Source organism: Littorina saxatilis, linkage group LG10 (genome assembly GCF_037325665.1).
Source record: "Littorina saxatilis isolate snail1 linkage group LG10, US_GU_Lsax_2.0, whole genome shotgun sequence".
Classification (NCBI taxonomy): domain Eukaryota; kingdom Metazoa; phylum Mollusca; class Gastropoda; order Littorinimorpha; family Littorinidae; genus Littorina; species Littorina saxatilis.
In genome coordinates, this window is record NC_090254.1 from 30,238,207 (window position 1) to 30,263,421 (window position 25,215).

At 40.2% G+C, this 25,215-nt stretch overlaps 1 protein-coding gene across 1 annotated transcript; it reads left to right on the forward strand.

Moving 5' to 3' along the window:
- The first annotated feature begins 3,438 nt into the window (after positions 1-3,438).
- LOC138979031 (SH3 domain-binding glutamic acid-rich-like protein 3) lies at positions 3,439-25,210 on the forward strand. Its single transcript, XM_070351850.1, has 3 exons — positions 3,439-3,596; positions 17,973-18,140; positions 20,430-25,210. Exons 1-3 carry the CDS (start codon positions 3,540-3,542, stop codon positions 20,490-20,492), a joined length of 288 nt encoding a protein of 95 aa, XP_070207951.1. The 5' UTR covers positions 3,439-3,539; the 3' UTR covers positions 20,493-25,210.
- The last annotated feature ends 5 nt before the right edge of the window (positions 25,211-25,215 follow it).

The following is a 25,215-nucleotide window of genomic DNA, read 5'->3' on the forward strand; positions in this document are numbered from 1 at the left end:
GCTCTTCCTCGCGTGGACATTGGAAACACGCTGTGCAGATCAAATTGTAGGAAATCTCCCTTTGGTATCTTCTTTATTTACTTTTCTGGAGCTTAGAAACCGAACAACATGAAATCGTCTTCCCCGGCGAATCGGCGAGGTGAGAACTGGACCACAATCCTTCGCGCGACCCCTGACCTGATCTTGACACCTGACCTGCCGTCTACATGCCAAACACGACACAAATCAGTCAACTGCTTGTACCCCTTCAAAACCCCCCACCACCCGTTTTCTTTGGATACACGCTTTAACTACACACATGCCGACACAATGTTGATCATTGCTTCAATAATTTGAAGATGGTGCTTGAAAATTAACCACGTGAAATGAGTATTTCGGTGTTTAGCCAAAAATGTTAAAGTTTCTACCACAGACATACACACATACATACATACGCACGCACGCACAGACAGACAAAGTTTACCATCGCATAGGCTACACTTACGTGAGCCAAAAACAGGGATATTAAAATAGTGTCTCCGTAATCAAAAGCGGGTTTTTAAATGAAACCATTTATGTGTGTCCTCCACCAAGTTTCAAAACAAAAAAGGTATCAACAACAAAACTCGTCGGGAAAGAAGTAAGTAAAGATAACAAATCAATACTTTGGCCTTTCTTTTGTATGCAAGTGTGTGTGTGTGTGTGTGTGTGTGTGTGTGTGTGTGTGTGTGTGTGTGTGTGTGTGTGTGTGAGTGCGCGCATCCATAGCCTTACTCTGTAGCTTGAAGGCTGTGATGTACCTTTTTATGGTACCTCAATAAGTCCGGACTTTGGTATTGCATTTCAGCTTGGAGGCCTAAAAATTAATTAATGAGTTTGTTCATTAAAAATCTTCTTCTTCTTCCTCTTCTTCTGCGTTCGTGGGCTGAAACTCCCACGTACACTCGTGTTTTTTGCACGAGTGGAATTTTACGTGTATGACCGTTTTTTACCCCGCCATTTAGGCAGCCATACGCCGTTTTCGGAGGAAGCATGCTGGGTATTTTCGTGTTTCTATAACCCACCGAACTCTGACATGGATTACAGGATCTTTTTCGTGCGCACTTGGTCTTGTGCTTGCGCCGGTGTACACACGGGGGTGTTCGGACACCGAGGAGAGTCTGCACACAAAGTTGACTCTGAGAAATAAATCTCTCGCCGAACGTGGGGACGAACTCACGCTGACAGCGGCCAACTGGATACAAATCCAGCGCGCTACCGACTGAGCTACATCCCCGCCCCATTAAAAATCTGAAAAATTGTAATTAAAATTATTTTTTTTATAAAACCATCCAAAAACTATTTCATCTTATTCTACGTCATTTCCTGATTCCAAAAAAATATAAATATGTTATATTCGATTTAAAAACAAGCTCTGCAAATTAAAAATATAAAAATTATGATTAAATGTCAATTTCCAAAATCGATTTAAAAACAATTTTATCGTATTTCTTGTCGGTTCCATATTTCAAAAACATAATTATTATAGAGATATGTTATGTTTGGATTAAAGGCACAGTAAGCCTCCCGTAAATCATCACAGATACTGTCAGGCTTTTACACACAGAACAAACACCCTTCCATTTGAACGCTCACCGAACGGGAACATCCTGGGTGCCCTACGTAAAGAGCTAGCAATTTTCAAAGAATTAATTTTGCGGATTGTCTGTCAGACAATCGGACGGTGCTTTTTTGCGCTTCTGACCTAACTTTTGAAATCTAAATAATAAATTGACAGTTTGTTACACAAACATTCTTAAATCATAAAAGAAATCTTTTTTCATCAAGACAAGATCAGAACAATATGAAAGAGATAGCCCGGAAGCAGGGTCACGCAAGGTCGTGGCACTTCTCGTAGCAGACGACGCTGCCTGGCGCCAGTTCACTGTTGCATTTCAGATTCAAAGGTACACAATAACGTGCTATTGCAGATAAGCTTACAGAGATTTGCATTGAAATGACAAACTGGCGGCTAAATTGTGAAAAAAAGGGAAACTGGATTACACGGGTTCACGATGGCTCAGAGGTAAGATAAACTACGCAAAAATAAATTCTTTGAAAATTGCTCGCTCTTTACGGAGGGCACCTAGAATGTTCTCAAGCGGTGAGTGTTTAAATGAAATGGTTCTTCTTTTTTTCTTTTTTTTGTGTGTTTAACGTCGTTTTCAACCACGAAGGGTTATATCGCGACGGGGAAAGGGGGAAGATGGGATAGAGCCACTGACTTGTCAATTGTTTCTTGTCAGTTCACAAAAGCACTAATCAAAAATTTGCTCCAGGGGCTTGCAACGTAGTACAATATAATGCAAGTTTCCAGTACAAAGGACTTAACATTTCTTACATACTGCTTGACTAAAATCTTTACAAAAATTGACTATATTCTATACAAGAAACATTTAACAAGGGTAAAAGGAGAAACAGAATCCGTTAGTCGCCTCTTACGACATGCTGGGGAGCATCGGGTAAATTCTTCCCCCTAACCCGCGGGGGGTAATGAAATGGTGTTTGTACTGTGTGTAGAAGCCTGACAGTATCTGTGATGATGGTTTACGGGAGGCTTACTGTGCCTCAGAAAGTTAGAAAGAATAGAGGTACCGAAAAGCGGTGCGGCTTTCCCACTCAGCGCAATCACTACCGCGCTATTCTGGCTTTTTAATTTCACCGCCTTGCAGTGCGGTCAGTCAAGTTCATTCTGTGAGTTCGACAGCTTGACTAAATGTAGTAATTTCGCCTCACGCGACTTTGTTTTTTTTTATTATATATAAAAATGTTCATGCGAATCGAGACTGAACTGATCTAACGCTGGTCCAGACATGTCGGAAAGACACGTTACAATAATGTAAACAGAAAGACAACATTGCAACAAACGTAAACCAGGGATTAATACCACTTCCAAAATAGGTCCTGTGGTTGTAATTGACCGGTCCGATACCCCTTCAAGTTAAGGTCCAATTGCTACCCAACCATCGTTTATCTGACTCTTGGCATGTCATCATATCAGTTAAAAATTCTGTATCATAAAGTCTCTAATTTGTCTCTGATTTCTCAACATTTTTTCACACTGGTTTCAACACATTCTGAAATTATCACAGACACAATATCAGCAAAATTTTAGCGAAGTCGATTTTTGGGGTCAGTCGCTGGCGTATCTTTTTAAAGACTGAGACTTATAAAAAAAATCAAAACAAAATCAATAAACCACTGGATTGTGAGCTATTTACAACGCTGAAGTTCAACATTACCGTGGCCAATGATTCTTAAACTACCGAACTACATAAACAAGACGTTTTTTTTTCTTTTTCTTAGCAACAGATGCTTGGTTTCATCGGTGCAAATCAAAATTGCAATTTCAAGAGGCTATCTTTTCCACGACACCGCTACACCACTGCGACAGCGCGGTGAGGGACAATCACGTGTGACGTCACCACACAAGGCAGGAAGTGTTGTGTGGATTTGAAGAGACAGTCGTTTGCTCATATCGCTTGGAGAATTTTTCCTTTCGGAGTAACAGTTTTACCATCATGGGTGATAGCGCAAATATTCAGTTGTACGTGACTTCTGTGTCTTCATCGACAGAGGTAAGTCGTTATCGTTTTCAGTCAGTGAGCGGCGAGACAGACGAACAAATAATTGAGGGGTGGGGTCTTTGCTTTGTTGTCGTATTGCAAGGCTTCGGGTCCTACACCGCAGACGATACGAACTGATTCGCCCGCCGGTCTTCGAACCCGGTTGTGAATTGAACAAGTTTTTGGACATTTTGATAGCCATTCGTACTTCGCTGTGTTTCTTTTTCTGTCAAACGGTATGCGAAATGTTACATGCGTGCAGTATCATTCTGGATTTTGGGAGGATTTCATGCTTCAGTGGCGCGGGGTCAGTGTCGTGTGTATGAGTGACCCAAAACACGTTCCTCACATTCCACACCCACACTGTGCGTGCTACTTACACGGGTGGCAGATGGTTTAAAGGCAGGCGTGAAACACAGTTGACTGTCAAGCTTTACTATTGTGTGTGTGTGTGTGTGTGTGCTACTGACGCTGATCGACCAAAAGAGTGGGATTCCCTGTAGGTGTAGTTCCTGTAGGTGGCTTCCCTGGCGTTCACCAATTTAAGAAAGATGTAAGCTTATGTTTGAAGACACACCTACATGGGTCAACACACACGCACGCACGCATGCACACAAACACACAGGTGTGTGTTTGATATGAGCCTGTGCCAAAAGGTGATCCTTGAAATGGGACATTCACATGCAAAATTCAGAATGCAAACAGAGCTTTGCAAATTTAATATATAGTCATTTTGACTGTTTTAGGATTCTGTTTTTGACAGTTAAAAGATAACTGGTAGCATACCTTTTTGATAATGCCAGGACAAAGCTTGATTTTATTTATGTGTGTCAACTGTAACGCAGGACACAGTACTATGCTTAATATTTTGTTCTTAAAAAGTGTTAAATGGCTCAAAATCACATTTTTATACATGTATACATGGTCAAGGCTCAGGAGGTGGCTCGAGTGCAGAAATCACCAGTTGGCATTTTTGACTGCGATTCTAAGGTTGAAGATAAAGAATTAATGAAATCAAACTGTTGTCACTTGTTCTTATATAATCAAAGCTTCGTGTGATGACATAAAATTAGTTAAACTTGCTTTCTGTCATTAAAAAACAATTTTTTTTAATGAAAAATCGACGATCGTGGTGGAAGAAAAACGTGACAGACATACCTGTGTGTCACTTCAGACGGCATTTTTCACCATAACAAGATCGAATCAAGAGTCAATTTATTGATTTCTGAATTCTTAAAACGTTATCAATTCCTATTGACGTTACGTGCGTGTCAAATATTTGTTCGTTTCTTGTTTATATAGAGCGTCATCAATCGTGCTCAAACACAACGCGTGGTGTCATGTTTGGGTGATAGCGATCGATGTTAACTTGAAAGAAATATCCGCATCCAACACACGTAATTAACCTCTAATCTGAAAGATTTTATGTTTTAGTTCTTGGATTAATCAGCAAGCGAACATTTTAAACTCTGATGCAGCAAGAAATTTACATTGATTTTGCGGAAGCGATATGGTGTCAACAAACCGTTGCGTTTGGACACGAAAAAGGAACAATGTATGTGTATTTTTCACTCCATTTTTTGGAGATTAATCCGGCATGGAAGTGAAAACCACTCCAATTTAGAATATTGCGCCATTTGAAGACAAAGCGCGCGATGGACGCCGAAAGGTAAGGTTTTTATTTTGGCGTCATTTGTTGAGTTTGTGCAAATCCAGCGAAATTATGGATAGAATATGAAGTAATGACCACATTAGGCTTTCGAGTGCTGAGTTCTGTTTCTCTGATAAAACTAGAGATCCTGTCTGAATAATTGTGCTTTCATCAACACTTTCCTTCGTTCCTACATTTGTCAATTTTTGCTTTGTCATGTGCATTCATGCCGATCATGTGGTGTCACTGTTGCGTTTTTGGTTTGATAGAGCAAAGTACGTTTTCAACCATCAATGATGCATCCCTTCATGATCACTTCGTGAAGTACCCCTAAAAGTCATTTACTGCGATTTACAAGATACGTGGTTGATATTATGGGATGCAGGAGATCAAACGCAACTTTACACCAAGTCCGAGGTCGTCAGCGTTATGTTTAAACTCGTTCAACTAAATGTCTTCTAACATACACTAATTTTTGTGGCAGATTGAATACTATGCATTAACATCATCATTGGGTCTGAACTTGTAGACCCTTATTGTGTCTAATCGCCGAGTGCTAGTTTTATGTCCAAACATAACTTGACGCTATGCACAGTCGATCTCTGCTGCCACGGCTGGTGTAATGTTAGGTTTGGGCACTCGGTTTTTTACTTATTTTATTTTTGGTAAAGAAAAACAGATGTAGAATTTAATATTGATATTATCTGTTTCAAATAACTTTCCCCCCCATAGAAACCACGTTTTTGTTGTAGTTAGTGTGATCCATGTCCAAACACAACATAACACATCGGTGTCAGCTTGAACTGTCACAGTGTTGTAGTGTAATATTGAGTTTAATTTTTATAGTTTCTTAGTCTAATTTCATCTAGCTTTCCTTTTTATCTAGCATTTTGTACAGGTAAATGTAGACTATACATTTTTTTCCTTTTAATTGGTTTGAACATGGTCTTAAGTTATGTTTGGGCATTTTTTCATGGTACAAAAACTTTTTCTAAGGTTGCCCCTCGCCTATTCAGTAAACTTAGCTCTGTAGCAGCCTTTTATGTGCACACGATGGCATCTGAATTGGATGGCTTACTTACACCCATAGTTCCAGAGGATGTAATTTTATCTTTTGTCACGGTGTCATGTTATGTTTCATGGCGTCATGTTATGCTCAAACAGCAAATTTTCTGTGCAAACATAAAAGATTAAGTTTACACATCAGATTATTTGGTGGCTAATAATTACCTACCATCGCTGCATGTAGATAGCTGTCCTCCTGTTCTTTCATTATGTTTGGTTTTGCCACTTTAGCCTGATTAAGACTGTGTCACGGCGTCATGTTATGTTTCATGGCGTCAAGTTATGTTTAAGTGTTTTAATTTCAGAATAACTTTTCTAAGGTTGTGACTTGGCTATGCAGTTAACTGTGCAATGTAGCTACCAACGCTATGCACACAATGGCTTCTGAATTTGATATTTTATTTGCATCTATAGCTCCAGATGATGTAAGTTTATCTTTTGTCACGGCGTCATGTTATGTTCAAGCATGGCTACTTTTTCTTTTTTCCCTCTCATTTAAAGACAAGGTACCACAACCAATTTTTTTTTTTTTGGCAAAGGAAATAATGTATGTAACAATGTTTTATTATTATTTAATGCCAAAATAATTGATTTGGGCGTGTTCTTGGTTTAATTTTTGGCATTTTCGGGTATTACGCAGCATCCAGTGAAGGATGGCTCTATTATTGATTTAATTTGATGACTATAATTAGTATTTTCATTATGATATTTTGGAGACACACAAACATTATCTATGTTTTCTGTTTTGGACTTAGTATTGATAGTATTTTGTCTTTGAACTCCATGCTGCATTTTGACTTAGTGTTTTGGTGTCATGTTATGTTTAAGCAATTTCAAGCTCAGGTATTTGACCCAATTAGAGATTCTTACCTGCTTATCTTGTTTGTATTGATGGATGTGTGGTCTAGCAATAAAGAAACACCACCAACATTTCTTTTTGTTTGTTCTTGGATCATTAAATTGCCTGAATCTGAAATTGTGATGGCGTCATGTTGTGTTTGAACATTGATATTATTTTTGTAAATACATCTAAACGATGGCTCAAGTGTGAAAAACATTTTTCGTAGAAGTTTAGCATGACCATACCTAGTAAATTGTCAGGAAATTGTCAGCTTGTAATAACATTGAAATTTGTTCTTGCATGTCACACTCATTGGAGTCACCTCCAGAGCCTTGACCACATGCATTGTACGTAAGCTGAGGATATATTGCTATTGCTCACATAGCTGAGACTGCTGGACTAAAAAAATGATGTGTCTTCCGTTGCGATTGACACATAACAAGTCAAAATTTTCTTCTCACAAACGCAAAAATAGTTTCAGAGCAAAAGTTTAAGAAGCTATGTTGTATTTATGGCATTGTAAATGTTTTGGTATCCAAACTTAGTTGGATTTCTATTCTGATTACTAAGAGTAAGATACTCATATTTGTGTCTCACTCGTAACGAGACATGAAATTTTGTTTCAAAGCATATTAATCACTTATTTAAAAAAAAAGATGTAATTTTGGATAAAATTAGTAATAAGTAACTCATACTTATTGTTTGAATACAAAATGAGCCAGGAGAAACATACACAGGATGAGTTTTCAAATTTTGTGTGTCAACTGTAACATGTCCCGGAAAACATTAAAAATGTCCCGAACAATGAATAACTGCTGTGACAAGACATCAAGACACCACATTGAAATCTTTCTCAATTATCATTAAGAATACCAACCTCAGGAACTGTGCAAAAGGGGAAGCAAGACACATGCTGCTTTGGGTGATTTTTAGACTTTTGTGTGTCAAGCGTAACGGCCTGCTGAAGACACAGTACCGTATGTCAATCGTAACGGTTCTGTAAAGAGGACACAGTACAAATATTTTATTTTGTAGCCTAAAATAACTACATATGCCCTTCAACTAAGTTTTGTTCAGGCAGGTGTGAATAAAAGCTATCATTTTAAACTGTAATTCAAAAGAGAGGAAACAAATTGTGAATTTTATAAGGAAATGGTGGGTGGCCGAGTGGTAACGCACTTGCGGTCGGAAGCGAGAGGTTGCGTGTTCAGGCCTGGGTCAGGCCGCAATTTTCTCCCCCCTTTCCTAACCTAGGTGGTGGGTTCAAGTGCTAGTCTTTCGGATGAGACGAAAAACCGAGGTCCCGTGTACACTACATTGGGGTGTGCACGTTAAAGATCCCACGATTGACAAAAGGGTCTTTCCTGGCAAAATTGTATAGACATATAAAAATGTCCACTAAATACCCGTGTGACTTGGAATAATAGGCCGTGAAAAGTATATACTCGCCTAACACGCTTGAGATTTACTGGCCGATGTGAATGCGTGATATATTGTGTAAAAATTTCCATCTCACACGGCATATTGTAAACGCCATGAGCCTCCCTCTGGGAGGGTATGTGCGTAGAAATACTCACTATAATATAATAATAATAAAAATGGTCAATTGTAACAAAAACTGAAAAAGACACAGTAATTATAAAATATTTGAAATTTCAAAAATAAGAGTGTAGAAATGACATCTGAGTTTTTCTTTTGTCATGAGGCTTCAATGTAAAGGCTCTTTTCTTGATGTTAATGTACTGAAAGCTATCAAATATATATAATTAAATAAGAAAATTGTAGTCTTAAATTTGAGAAATTTAGGACATGAACCGTTACAGTTGACACGCCACTTTTAAAACTCAAATTTTTCATAAATATTAAATTAAGTAGATGTGCAACGCCAAGGCACTGCATACCCCAGCGAAAGACAAACCTCTCTCTCTCTCTCTCTCTCTCTCTCCTCTCTCTATCTCTCTCTCTCTCCTCTCTCTCTCTCTCTCCTCTCTCTCTCTCTCTCTCTCTCTCAAACACACACACACACACACACACACCCACGCACACACCCCAAGTCACATACACGCACTCACTCACTCTCTCACAAAAACTTCATACACACAAAACACACACCCATACGCACATATGGACATACACACCTTTACAAGCAAACACACATACACGCACACACATACACTTATGCCCACACACACACTCACACACACACAAGTACAGACTCATGCACGCGTACGCGCACACACACACACACACACACACCACACACATATGACTACAGACTCATGCACGCGTGCGCACACACACACACACACACACACACACACACACACACACACACACACACACACACACACACAGTAACACTAACACATGTGCTCAAAATGAACACAAACACACACACTGCGCGAGAGAGAAAGACTACAGGGAGGCATGACGTCATGATGCAATAATTGACGTCAAAGACTTTTGACCGTGACGTAATCTTCTCACGCGAGCTTTATCCATAGTCTTGAACAACCACACAAAAATAGACTTGGAAAGTACAGAATTTCTACGCGTCCAAAGCGGCCTTGGGTGGCGTTTGCTGAAAAAATGGGGGCGACTATCGCACCCACCGTATTTTTGTTAGTATGGTCCCAATTTTTGGTGAACTTCCATCTCCAACTGTAGCACGTAGCCGGGCACAAAGAATCCTTCTTTATCATGTATTACCGGTGTGAACATTTCTCAAGTCGATTACAGTATGTGATAATGTGGGATACCTCCAGCTTCGCTGGGAACATGTTTTGGGTGCAAACTCATTTGAGCAAATCCTCATTATACACTCATAGAAATACAATCAAGAAATTTAATTTCCAATGAGCATACATGCTCTTACAAAACAATGAAGTAGCTATATATGTGTCAAATGTCCCACTTTGAAAGTGTCGGATTTTGTCATTTTGGGGCATTCTAATAACCTTTTCAAGACCTTCCAATTGATAAAAACTGATGAAATTATCTGTACTATCTCTCTGAACCTCGCGCCCCATAATTGGCGTAGAGGCGCGTCCCCCGGGTGGTGGATGGGGGAGCCTTCTCTACTAATTTCTGAGAGAAGGTTGCATCACTCTCGATGCCGTGAACCTAATTAGGATCTTTTTCTTGTTTCTTCTCTATTTCTGCCTCCCCAAAGTCCTTTTACTTTCCTTTTCTCACCCATAAAATTCTTCACTTATTACCCTTGTTAAGTGGTTCTTGTATAGAATATAGTCAATGTTTGTAAAGATTTTAGTCAAGCAGTATGTAAGAAATGTTTAGTCCTTTGTACTGGAAACTTGCATTCTCCCAGTAAGGTCATATATTGTACTACGTTGCAAGCCCCTGGAGCAATTTTTTGATTAGTGCTTTTGTGAACAAGAAACACTTAACAAGTGGCTCTATCCCATCTCCCCCCTTTCCCCTATCCCATCTCCCCCCTTTCCCTCGTCGCGATATAACCTTCGTGGTTGAAAACGACGTTAAACACCAAATAAAGAAAGAAAGATCTCTCTGAAGGGTTTACTTTAAGAAGGAGTGGTGCTATTAGTAACTTGCTGCTTTCATAAAGAGAAATTATTCTTGAAAGGTAGGTATCTTCTTGCTGACCACGTTTTGGCACAGGCTCATTATATACATGTATACACTCTTCAAAAAAAGTAAAGGATCGGTTGAAAAAACGGATCTAATTATAAAAAAATTGCCAAAAAATTAAACATCCACATGATAATTAAAAGATTAATGTGTTTGAATTAACAAATGAACAATGAGTTTTGACCTAGAATTTTGTTTGGCAGGCAGAGTTATTTCCCTTTGTGGGACTTCTCAAAAGCTTCTGCATTTTGGAAGAAAAAGGGTGTTTTTTATAGCCCCATGAAATTTGCGGAACGCATGCCAGGGCAAAAGGTTGTGATGCACGTGCTACAACAGGGTCCTGGCTATGAACATCGCTCACCAGCTTGTGTTTAAAGGTTGACACGCTGACACAATTATGCACAGTAGCAACATGCCCCCACGAAGAAAACTGAGCGATTTGGATAGAGGAAGAGCAATAGGATGGCTACAAGACAGCGTTGCTGCCAGGCAAGTGGCCCAGAGGCTTGCAGTTGCAGTGGCTCCCTCTGTCATCATCAACAAACAGAGATTCCAAGCAACTGGAAGAGCTCAGGAGCGACAACGTTCTGGTCGGCCCAGAGTCACCACACAAAGAGAGGATCGCTTCATTCAGAGGCAGGCCATGCAACAAAGAATGGCTACGGCAAACAACATTAGGCAACACCTACAAGCTACCACCAACACTGTTGTTAGTGGTCAGACGATCCGAAACCGCTTACACAACTTTGGCTTGCGTGCAAGGCGTCCAGTCCGAGGAACAACCCTGACTGCTAATCACCGAGCAGCTCGCCAAGCCTGGTGCACTCAACATGTGAGGTGGCAACGTCAGCAGTGGGCTCAGGTGTTGTTTACAGATGAGTCCCGCTTTTGCTTGGAACCTGCTGATGGTCGCATCCGAGTGTGGAGGCGTCGCGGAGAGCGCTTCGCAGAAGGCGCTGTTCTGGAATGACAGCGTTTTGGCGGAGGCTCTTTCAGGGTTCGTACAGGTCATGGAAAACCTGGAAAGTCATGGAATTTGATTTTTAATTTTCCAGGCCCGGAAAGTCATGGAATTTCAATTAAAGTCATGGAAAGTCATGGAATTTAACAAAAATAAGAAAGAAAAAAAATTAACCTTTAGCACGCCGGCGGCTATTTTCGTAGCCCATCCATTCCGCGCCCCCCCCCCCCCCCCCCCCCCTGCCAGCTAGCAGCGATTTGTGTCGCCAGCACAAGGCTTGTTCGTATGACCAACTTCTCGTTCGTATTTGCATACGAGAATAACGGTATTTTTAACGGCACTTGAGCAGCGTTTTGGCGGAGGCTCACTTCCTTCCGTTATCTCGTCGTGTCGTCTGCGCTGCATTTGAGTCGGTTTCGTCGAAATTTTCTGCTTTTGTTTTTGCATCGATAAAGTACTTTAGCGCTTCGACAAGCAAGATGGAGGATGATGAGTTTGAAACTTTCTTTTGAGTTGTTTCTTGACAACAAAAAGTATGCGGAATTGGAACGAATTACCAAGGAAGATCTCCGCAATGAACTGTGTATCGCGGTGAAAAAAATGACAGTTCGTCAAGTCACAGTGACGGTTACGAAAGGGAATTTACGAAAGTGCAGATGGATACAAACAGTGGCTGGTCCAGTCACAGGCGGAAGGTATCGTTCACTGGACCACTACTTTCATAGAAAGTCTTTCTAAGAAAGTAGTGGTCCAGTGAACGATACCTTCCGCCTGTGGTCCAGTTTAGTGAAATGACAGGACCAGCAAACATTACCGATAATCTGACTGCGTAGCAAATGCTTGACTTGTTTGTCGAAGAGACACTGCGTAGAAACTGACTCAAATTCAGTGCAAAGCAAGCCAGTGTCAAAACTGGCAGTGACAATTAAGACGTAAAAAGTTTGCGTGTTCGGAAATGGCGACCTGTGGATCTAGTCATGGAAAATGTTATTGAGGCTCATGGAAAGTCATGGAAAAGTCATGGAATTTTGTTTCTAAAAACCAGTGGGGACCCTGCTCTTTGATGGTCTGGGGAAGGATCAGCACATGTCTAAGGACACCTCTGTACCAACTTGACCGGTGTCCGCTACCAGAATGAGATCCTGCAACCCCTGGTCGTTCCATCCCTCCAAGCGATCGGCCCTCTTGCGATTCTTCAGGATGACAACAACGCACCTCCCCATCACTCTGCAGCTGTAATCACCTTCATCCAGCAGGCCAGGGTCAACAGGATGCTGTGGCCAGCCAACAGCCTGGACCTGAACCCCATAGAGCACATGTGGGACGAGCTTTGTCATGGGGTATAGTACAGCAACAATATCACCCTCCTCCTGCCAATCTGGGTCAGCTGCTGCAATGGCTCCAGCAGGAGTGGAATGGAGTTCCCAGAGCATTCATATGCAACCTGATCCACTCCATGCGCCAACGATGTGTTGAATGCCTGGCACACAACGGAGGGCACACGCGTTATTGACACTGATTCACATTGTTATGAATTCCATTTTCGAGGGTTGTCACGTTTGACACACTCTAGCTAAATTGTCAGCTGCCGCGTTTGATCTTTGCTTTGTTTATCATTACTCCTTGGTTGTTCAATTATATAATTTTTAAAAAATGAAAGAATTTGGTCTTGTCTGTTTTGTGTGGCGTGGTTGTAAAAAAGTGATCCTTAACTTTTTTTGAAGAGTGTACATGCATACATGTTATACATGTGCATGTACATGTACAAGTACAAGCACACGCGTTCGATCTTTGCTTTGTTTATCATTACTCCTTGGTTGTTCAATTATATAATTTTTAAAAAATGAAAGAATTCGGTCTTGTCTGTTTTGTGTGGCGTGCTTGTAAAAAAGTGATCCTTAGCTTTTTTTGAAGAGTGTACATGCATACATGTTATACATGATGTGCGTGTACATGTACAAGCACACACATTTCAGTCCGTTGGCCCATGAAAGAGCATGCAATGTAGACCTCATAATTTTAAATCTGTTCTGTGTAAAAAAAAATGCCAACATTTCACATGGCTTAATTAAAAAAAATTGCTAATATTTTCAGAGGGCAAACACAGAGTTGCTTCACATTTAATTTTTTAAAAAGAGCAAAGATTTGTATAAATTGTGAGTGAAGGAAAATTATTAGTTATTTTTATGGTGCCTGTACTCATATTAGTCACCAGTTTTAGGACTTGATGACAGCTGTGTCCTTATTAATTTATAATCAACTGTGCTTGCGATATTAAAGTGCTTTGACAAGAACAAGGATAAGGAAAAAAATAGCAAGGAAGCAGTGGACAACTGGTGCAAAAAATCTATGGATTGCACAAGACAGCAGTTTGTTCATGTCTGATTTTTTTTATGTGGTGCAATCTTTATGCAAAGAGAATGGCCTATATATTGCATGTCTGTCAGTCTGTTTGTCAATCTCTAAGTTATTAGCGTTGTGGACCGTGCTGTCATTGTTCCATGAATATGATTGTACTTTCCTATAGCTTTGTTTTAACAGAAACAAATGCTCCAACACAAAAGAGACCGTGTCCCCCCCCCACCCCCCACCCACATACACACACACACATGCACCTACACGTCACGCATGGAGGGTGATGGGTTCAGCAAGCCAACAAAGACACCAGTTGGGTTTGGGAGAAAAATTGCCATGTAAACATTACAACTTGATTAAACAGATATTAAACCGGGTTGGCTTTAAAGTACATGTACTGCACTTGCTGTGCGATTGAAGTAATTCAGACCTGTCCCTTCTCTTGAACCGTAAGTTCACCTTTCAGTCGGTCTTTAAATTACTACATGTAGAGTGTACCCTTCTGAACAATGTTCTGGTCTGTTACGAAATTGACTGCACCATTATGCATTAAATTAATGACAAGCTATCCAGGCGATTTCCTCTCTTTCGTTCTCTCTCTCTAGATCTCTCCCTCTCTCCCAAACCTAATGTGACAGGGAGACTACTGCATCAACCTTCACAGCAGGCTCTGCAGTTGTCTGCCTTGAAGAGCACGAGTTATTTGCTCGACCTGAGACGAGTTGCCCAGAGCGGTTCGCCACGGGTCGCTCGCAGTGCGAATGACAAAAGGCCGTTTCTTAGGGCAGTGCAGGAAAGCGCTCGCGAAGCACTCGGCGAGCGGCTTTGGTATATATGCTCGCCCACCACCCGCCGCGATGCCGTGTAGCGTGTTTCGATCTTCTTGGCGTGGTTTTCGACGTGACCCGAGGGATCCACCGCTTTTCAAGGTTCAGGGACTACCCCAGCTAAATTTCCCATCATAACTACATTCTCTCTGACGATTTCACTGACCGAATCGTCTACTAGTTTAAGAAGTACAACTTTTTTCATATCTCGCAGCAATCGTGCTTTCTTTGTCGCCATCGTGAAACGATTTGCCTCGTTGTGAGCCCGTTGCATCTAGACCAATCCAGAGCGACTTTTCTCTGGGCGGGCTATTGTGATTCTGAGCAACGCATGGCTGGACTTCGCCTCCAAAGGTGATTGTTGTGTTCCGACACTCGGTTACATTTGGCGCTGCGAGCAAGGATGGGACTCGACATGGTATGACCGGTAACGGCGTAAAGCCACTGGTGCATTTCTGTGCTGTTCCAATTCAGACGAACCTTGAAGGGACTGGTCGCTTAGGTAAGCGGATCGATCCTGGGTTCGGAACTTTGGGGACAAAGTTAATTCAAACGGGAGCGAATGTAACAGGGAGACTACTGCGTCAACCTTCACAGCAGGCTCTGCAGTTGTTGGCCTTGCATTGAAGAGCGCCGGCTTTTTATAGCCTGACCACAGGCGGAAGGTATCGTCCACTGGACTACTACTATCACAGATAGTCTTTCTGTGATAGTAGTAGTCCAGTGGACGATACCTTCCGCCTGTGGCCTGACCAGCCCTGAAAGTCCAACAAATGGTGTACTCGCCTTTCACCCTTTGGCTAGTGATTCTGAAAAGTTACTAGCCAGAGAGCAAACTTTACTAGCCAAACCAACAGTTGTTTCAGCAACTTTACTGGCATTTGGCGAGTAGATAAACATTTCTACTCGCCAGTTACCATGGCGAGTAAAATACTCTCCACTTTCAGGCCTGCTGACGTTTCTTCAACATTGCCGACACCTGTTAATTGTAGAGTTTTGTTTGTGATAGGTCTGTTGTGAATTTTTTTTCACTGTGATAGGTCTGGCTGCTGTGGTCTCCTTGTATGTTCTTGATTGCCTTCGTGTAACCATAACAGTTTGTATAGGGCTTTTTATTACTTAAAATACGGCCTTTGATCTGTAATGCACTGCACAGTTTGCCAGCATTGGCGTAAACCGGTAATTACCGGTATTTTACCGGTTGAAACGAGAAAATACCTGAACAAAATTGGCTGCTGGTATGACCTACCGATTGATTTTTAGAACTACCGGAGTTTTTTCGCTGGTAAAACACTAAAACCAGTACTCTGAGTTGGACTGAAACTGGTTCCAATGACCTGCCTACCGTTTTTTTCTGGACTGTTTGCATCATAAAAGTTTGCATACCAGTTTGAAAAAATACTAGCGCCATCATTGGTTTGCCCAATATTAAAGTACATATTATATAATACAAACTCACACAGACACACAAACTCACATGTAGTGATGTACACACACACACACACACACACACACACACACACACACACACACAACACTCACAGAAACATGTATACACACACACATACACACACACACACACACAAGCACACTTGCACACACACACACCCACAGGCAGGGTTGCATGTGACCCCTGCCTGGTTTACTCCCAAAAGGTAGAAAAAAACGATTGTGGATGGGGTAATGGTGTTGGTTTGGGGGTCGGGTCGGGTCGAGGGAAAGGTGTGTAAACACAGGTGAAATGCTCCACCCCCCCCCCCCCCCACACACACACACACCAGAGTGCATACTATGGTCAAAGAAAATAATAGAAAGGAAGAACCGGGAAACAACATTTCAGTGGCAGGAAAGGACATTTCAGTGGCGTGGCCCATACAAGATCAGCAAGACTTAGGGTTATATATATATATATATATATGCAGGATCTAGGATGCTACTGCGAACAGATTTTTTTTTATTGTTGCCTGTGGTTTAAAAAACAGGGGAGAGTTTGGGGAGCACATCTATTTTTGTTGTGTCCCCCCGCGGGTTAGGGGGAAGAATTTACCCGATGCTCCCCAGCATGTCGTAAGAGGCGACTAACGGATTCTGTTTCTCTTTTTACCCTTGTTAAGTGTTTCTTGTATAGAATATAGTCAATTTTTGTAAAGATTTTAGTCAAGCAGTATGTAAGAAACACGTACTGGAAACTTGCATTCTCCCAGTAAGGTAATACATTGTACTACGTTGCAAGCCCCTGGAGCAAATTTTTGATTAGTGCTTTTGTGAACAAGAAACAATTGACAAGTGGCTCTATCCCATCTCCCCCCTTTCCCCGTCGCGATGTAACCTTCGTGGTTGAAAACGACGTTAAACACCAAATAAAGAAAGAATCTATTTTTGTGTCTAATTTAAACCAGAAAGTGGTTTGTTAGGCTTTTAGTATACAGTGGTGAAAACATCCACTAAAGAGGATGAAACGAGTAGATTATTTATGTGGAGTGTACACAGCACATTGTAATACACATCCTATACCAACATCAAAGTGGTCACAGTGTTATACCAAACCAGCAACTAATACCTCATTTTGTACTCAAACTCGCTATGGTACAGTCACCAATCAGCCATGCAGAACAGACACGTACGTCTGTTTAGTTCTACACAAATCAAAGTGTGTCTCCATAAAAGAAGTCACTGGTGGGGGACACAGGTCACTGCATCCTAGTTAAGCCTGTTTTCATCTTGCATTAAGGAGCTCAGAAAGTCTTGTTTTCATTCCTAGCCCAACCCCAGTCCCCTGTCCCACCCTCACAAACATGTTTTTGTGTGTTGTCAGTTCTGAGGATTTTCGCCCTGCAGTCCGGACTGACGATCTAACAGCGAACGACAAGAAGAAGAAGTGCTGATGATATATACATGTATATATATTTATTTTGGAAAGATATATTGGAATGATATATCGATTATATATTACATGTATTGGTAGATAGGATAATTAATCATAGATGAAAACGAAGCAAGCACTTGAAAACAACAAGAAACTTGTCAGTCACACATCTTAAACAGCCTGACAACAATGCAAATGAATATGGTTTGACAGGTGAAGGGGCAACAGCAGAAGATCAGGATGATCCTAGAAGGGAAGAAGATTGACTTTGAGGAGGTGGACATCGCGTCGGACACCAGTCTGCTGATCAAGATGAGGGAGATAGCAAACGATCCTAAGTGTCTTCCGCCCCAGTTAGCCAGAGGGAGCGATTACCTCGGGGTAAGTAAATCTCAATGTACTGGAGGCGTACACTGTATTCACATTGAGTGTGAAATTTAAGTTGATGTTGGCGGCTATCAGAGTGATAGCTATATCGCTCTAAATTCCGATTTTAACTGCTATTCGCGTCACCAAGTTAAAGGGTCTTTAGCTATCAACGTTGTTTCCTCACTTCTTGCTCTGTACCCATGCGCACAAACATCTTGATCAAAGGAAAAGGCAGCCACACGACGCTTCCCTACAATCCGAGAGATGCACGGTCAGCGATGCGTCCCATTGCGTAAGACAACATGCGGACAGACGTCCAAACATCAATAGAATACCGGCCGCATCACGCCACTAGCGATTGTAGCGGCGAGAGGGAGGTCGGTTAACTTTGCCGCTGTCACATGACTTTGGCGGGTCGTAACTGGGTTTCATGAATGGCAATGTCATTATCCACTAAGGATACGGGAGGGCTAATGGGGATTACAATTTTGTGTGTGTATGTGTGTAACTGGGAAATATCGCAGGGCACCCCATCTGTTTCCCACAGGATGAGGGAGAGAATGAATACTTAGGGTACACAAAAAAGAAAAAAGAGAATGACAGGAGGTATAAGTATTTGTTTATTTCACGCCAGATAAGCTCAATCAAATTGTAACATCAGGAAAAGATACAGGGAGGGAAGGAGAGTGGAAAGAAGGAGAAGAGAATGTGAGCTCAGCATGGGTGTGGGTTGGGGTGGTGTAAAAGAGAGTGCTGGAGTGAAGAGGGTATTATTGAGTGGTTACTAGTAGACCCTTATTCTTGAAACATCAGTAGAGTGAAAGAAATGAGTGAACACAGAAGTCACGGTAACGGGATCAAATGCATATGTTGTGCCGAATTACTGAAATTGCGCAATCGGCAACAATGTTTGCCCTTTTTGGCGTAATTGGGAAAACGCTGCCCATTCATTTTGTGAAATCGGCAGCATTTTGCGTAAAAGCTAAAACTTGTCCATTTCACTAAATTGGAATTCTATTTGGGTTCTCAAATGCCCTGGGTTTTACCACACATAGACAGCTAGATGCTAGAATGGATAGATTTTGCAATAAACGATAAATTATGGCAAAAAGTGCATTTTTGGAGTTGTGCTCGACACAGACCAACACATACCATACACATCGTAATAGAAAGCTAAAGCAATGTAAACACTTTGCTTTGGTAACATGAAAAGTTACAGGCTGGCAAAATGGGCAAGTTTTAAAAGCCTCTTACTTATTTTTGGCAAAATACTGCCGATTTGGCCAAATGAGCAGTGTTTTGCAATTTTTGAGTCACTTGAGAAAAAGTGACTCTATGTAATCGGTCAGTGTTAGTCTGTCCGGCCGGCCGTCCGGCCGGCCGTCCGGCCGGCCGTCCGTAGACACCACCTTAACGTTGGACTTTTCTCGGAAACTATCAAAGCGATCGGGCTCATATTTTGTTTAGTCGTGACCTCCAATGACCTCTACACTTTAACGATGGTTTCGTTGACCTTTGACCTTTTTCAAGGTCACAGGTCAGCGTCAAAGGAAAAATTAGACATTTTATATCTTTGACAAAGTTCATCGGATGTGATTGAAACTTTGTAGGATTATTCTTTACATCAAAGTATTTACATCTGTAGCCTTTTACGAACGTTATCAGAAAAACAAGGGAGATAACTAGCCTTTTCTGTTCGGCAACACACAACTTAACGTTGGGCTTTTCTCGGAAACTATAAAAGTGACCGGGCTCAAATTTTATGTGAACGTGACTCATTGTGTTGTGAATAGCAATTTCTTCCTGTCCATCTGATGCCTCATATAATATTCAGAACTGCGAAAGTGACTCGATCGAGCGTTTGCTCTTCTTGTTGTGTGAGAATCCACGAAATTCAGCAATGCCGTGAATTGGGCATGACATATACAAATTGTGGTCAAGGGGGCATGCAGGGATGGGTCCAGGTGTTGAGAATGCAACTATGTGGAATGGGGCCAGTCACGTAAGCCTTGTGTGGTCGCAGTAGGAACATTCTGTCCATCTAAACTTCTGTTTTTCACCTATATGCATTTTGACTGTCTCTCGACACTTTGTAAAACGATTTTCTTTACTTTTTCATCAGTGTGACTGTGAGAGAGTGTCTGTGTGAGTGTGAGTGTCATGTGTTTTTCTGTCTGGGTGTGCACATGCAAGTTTGTGTATGTTCATGTGTGAGCATCATTACGTGTTTTTAATTTTCTTTGCACTTCATGTTGTGTATTTATCAAATTTAATGTATTCTTTACATGTGTGTGTTTGCAGGACTATGAAAAATTCAACAATGCAGTGGAAGACGAGGCATTAAAAGAGTTTTTGAAGTTGTAATTCTCTTGCTCATGATGCCACATCTGCCATCATCGCCTGACGTCCCTGCAAGCATTTCTTCTCGTTTCATCTGGCTGGGAACGAGACCTAGCTCAATATTTTAACGCAAGAACCACTTCCAATCCCTGTTCTGCTGTTTTAAGAGACGGTGTTAGCATGCAGAGTTTTTTGTTGTTCTCAACATAAAGTGTGCGCGCATGTATGCGTTATATGCTTGAACATTGTGTCCATGCTTTCTTGTAAAGTTCAGGTGTTGGGTGGTTTGCTCTAAGCATCGACAGATGTGGGGGTATTTTTTCATGTGGAAATGGTGTTTGAAATGTTGAATTGTGTTTTTCATGCAGCTTTTTTTGTCAGTATTTGGGGCCAAGAAAGGCAGTATGATTTTGAAACATTTATAGTTTATTCCTTTAACAGACAGGAAAATACATTGCTGATAACTTTTCCTTCACTAAGAAAAAAACCAAGAAAGGTTATAGAAACAGAATATACCAAAGTTATTTTTTTTTATAAAGATTTCTTTTTTTTTTTAGGTTTTTAATTATGCTATCCACATTCACCAAAAGAAAAGGGTCATGAAAAGTGTTTTGGGCATAGAATTAATAGATGGGAAATAATGCAAAAAGTGGATGTTCTCATTTGGGTCCCCCGAAAAGGATGGTATAGTTATTCTGTAGAATTTATATTAGAAATTTGTAGTTCATGAAGGGAATACTTCTTTCTTTAAGTGTATAAGTTTCAACACGTTTTAAACATAACTATAGCCCTGCCATGTAAAAGGGTCTTCCGGTTAAACATATCGATCTGTTTTCTGCAAGTATTCTTTTGTACAGAATTACTTTTTTGGTTTGGATTGTACATGCTGCTTTTTTCCCCTTCCCCTTCAGTTTAATTACATGTGCACCCCCACTTCTCGCAACTATCACCCTGCTCCTGCACCCTCAAATCTTCAGTTTAATTTCATTGTTTCTCTCTATTCTCTTTCCTCCAGCATGTACAACCTGGCACCAGGTATAGACTCATACTGATCTCAGTATTCTCTGTGTGAAATTCCTAATGAATGATCTGCTCAGAATTGTTGCTATAAATTAAATACTTACGCCACAAAGAAAATAGTTTCTGTTGCAGTTTGCTTTGTTAACAGAAAAACAAAATTAAGCAGGATTTAATTTGCAGCGGTTCCTTAACAGGATTGCCGTCACCATGCTGCAGAGATACCTTCAAAGCAGTCTTTTGGTCCATGTGACTATTGATAGAAACATTTCGTTTTTTTCTATTGTCAAATTCATTTGCTTGCCAACAGCATTTTTGTTATTGTTCATTAAAGATTTTACTCTGCTGATATGTCAATGATGTCATTAATTTTTGTTCAGGAATCTGTCTTATAGACGTCAGTGAGTCAGCATTAATTTAGTCTTACAATTATTTTTTCACTTAATTACCATTCTATTATCTTCTTCTTCTTCTTTTTCTTCTTCTTCTTCCTTTGTTTTCGATTAAAATAAAGTTTGGACAAAGAGTTTTATTTTGTTTGTTTTACAATGTGTTTCTCACATGTGCCTATACATTATTAACCATACACGGGAGATCTTCAACACAAGTTTTGAAATAGGCGCCAATGAAGGATGGATGAGTTTTTATACTTTAAGTTTTATCCATTTTATAAACTGAAGTTTTTTCTGTGTGCTCGATATTATTGTCTTCAGTAGTTACTGGCCAAGAAGTGCATAGCTAAAAGGAGTGTATGGATATTAGAATTTTGTAAAAAATATGCTGAATATCATATTGTGTGATTTAAATCCATTTTCATACATTCCAAGTTTTCTCTTGTCTGATGGATATTTTGTGTTGCTGAAAGCATCTACTATTCATACTTTTTATGGTGTGCAAAGTATGTGTTTACATGTGCAAACATGTTGCTTCTTCACGGACTGATTTTCTGTTGATATTTTGGTTCAAACTACTTTTTGGGGGCTTGCTATATGTTTTGCGAAAGGAATATATACCAACCACTCTTTTGTGCAATCTAGTTAATGCGGTGTACTTACATATTCATGTATGTCATTCACGTTTACTTGTGTGTTTGTATTTCTTTGTTCTTGTTAAATGTTTTGTTACACTTGTTATTGTTGGTTTGTTAAGTTTGATATTTCTCTCATCCTTCTTTTTCTGTTGCAAGAGACATGTTCTGTTCAAAGTGCAGTATAAAGATTACAGCAGTACTATTTGATGTTTTCATTTCTGTCCTTTTATGTCTGAGAGCATGTACGTGTCTTTAGAAACATTTTTAAATCCTAATTTGTTTTCCTTCTTCAGTGAAGAAAGTGGGTTGGTGAGTCATTCGTTTTGGAGGCGTTTACAAACCTGGCATTACAAGTTTTGAATTGATACTCTTCTGGTGAAGACTTTTTTTTATTTGTAAAACATTAACATCAAAAAGTTGTTTATTTTGTCCTAGTATCCTAGCAAAGGTACTTTTATCTGTACCATTTAATTTTTCTTTGTGCAATTGTTCTTATTTTTCATACAGGTTTTCTTTGCTTTAGCTGATGCTTTTATTCTGCTTGGTTGGAGTCCCATGCCAAATTGTACTCACTGGTTGCTTTGTACCCCCCGCGGGTTAGGGGGAAGAATTTACCCGATGCTCCCCAGCATGTCGTAAGAGTCGACAAACGGATTCTGTTTCTCCTTTTACCCTTGTTAAGTGTTTCTTGTATAGAATATAGTCAATTTTTGTAAAGATTTTAGTCAAGCAGTATGTAAGAAATGTTAAGTCCTTTGTACTGGAAACTTGCATTCTCCCAGTAAGGTAATATATTGTACTACGTTGCAAGCCACTGGAGCAAATTTTTGATTAGTGCTTTTGTGAACAAGAAACAATTGACAAGTGGCTCTATCCCATCTCCCCCCTTCCCCCGTCGCGATATAACCTTCGTGGTTGAAAACGACGTTAAACACCAAATAAAGAAAAGAAAGACTGGTTGCTTTGTGTGTGTATTTTTTGTATTGCATCGGTATATCGTAACAGTTTGTCTACCCCCCGCGGGTTAGGGGGAAGAATTTACCCGATGCTCCCCAGCATGTCGTAAGAGGCGACTAACGGATTCTGTTTCTCCTTTTACCCTTGTTAAGTGTTTCTTGTATAGAATATAGTCAATGTTTGTAAAGATTTTAGTCAAGCCTTATGTAAGAAATGTTAAGTCCTTTGTACTGAAAACTTGCATTCTCCCAGTAAGGCAATATATTGTACTACATTGCAAGCCCCTGGAGCAAATTTTTGATTAGTGCTTTTGTGAACAAGAAACAATTGACAAGTGGCTCTATCCCATCTCCCCCCGTTCCCCGTCGCGATATAACCTTCGTGGTTGAAAACGACGTTAAACACCAAATAAATAAAATAAATAAACAGTTTGTCTTAGAGAGCTTGATTTGTATCTGTGCACATGTATAATTGCCAAATTGTATTTATTATGCTCAAGATCTTTGGTTGATCTGTGTTATCTCCTCCTTTGGTTTTGCAAGACCTGCACCTGTCTTGTTATGAACGTTGGATTTGGAAGCTGTTTAAAGACAATTTCCAGCAATAACTCTGTCTGGATTTTCATGTTCTGTGGAAGAGTTGCCCTGCGTGAGTCCAAGACATGTGATCATGGCGTCAGAGTAAATAAGCAGCTACAGTGTGCATGTCTTTGAAAGAAAAAGGCACTGTGATGCCATATTACATTGTGGCTTGCCTCAGATCCAAGAAGATTTTACACAGCCAGAGTTATTTTGGGATATTGTGGTTGTTGGGATGGTTGGAGCATTTGTCTTTTGAACACTTCCAGTATTTAAAATTGTGTGCTCAGAAGAAAGAGAAGCAGAAAGCAAATGAGAAAAACAAGCATACACAAGGGAAAGGTTGCTAAAACAGTTAATGCTGACACATAATTATGTCTTTATCTTATTATACCTTGTAGCAGCTGAATTTGAATGAGGCCTATTTCTTTGAGAAGATCGTAATACAGCTAGGAGGACTTGAACTTTTTTTCCCTGCACATTAGAACACAAGAAAGGAAGGTAAAAGAATGTTAGCACACACAACAAAAAAAATCAGAAAAAATATAAGATAGCAGAGAAGCCAGCACACGTTTCAGATGTACATGTAACAGCAAAACAAAATGTCAAAGAAATCATCTCTTATTCAAGATACAATGAATGACCACTGCTTTCATCCAGTTCGTCTTCAAGTGCAGGTCTTTTGCCATCCTGTTATGAATATTAATACAAAATGATGTTCCAGGACTACTCACATGACCTCCTTTTAGTATTTAGAAGCAAGCTACACTTGTTGCATTTGTTTTGCTTTGTAGAAATATTGTAAATTTTAATGGTTTTAATTTTGTGTCAATAGAACACATAGGGATATATAGCCATAGAAAACTGAAGTCCTTGTATTTTGAGCTATATATATGCTTCCATATGAACTCCAGGAGAATTGCAATATTTTGTTTTTGTTTTTAAATTGATTAAAAGCGGGTCGTGTGAGAAGTGCTTTAATTCCATTCCGCTTTTTGTGTACTCAGTGCAATGTTCCACAACGCAATTGAAGCATTCAGTTGTTTGCATTTTTGTTTTATTTTTGCAAAATAAAAAACATCATGTCACAATATATGTCTTGTATCAAGTGTACACGTAATGATTATGCATGCGCAAAAATAAATATAAACAAAGTATTATGATT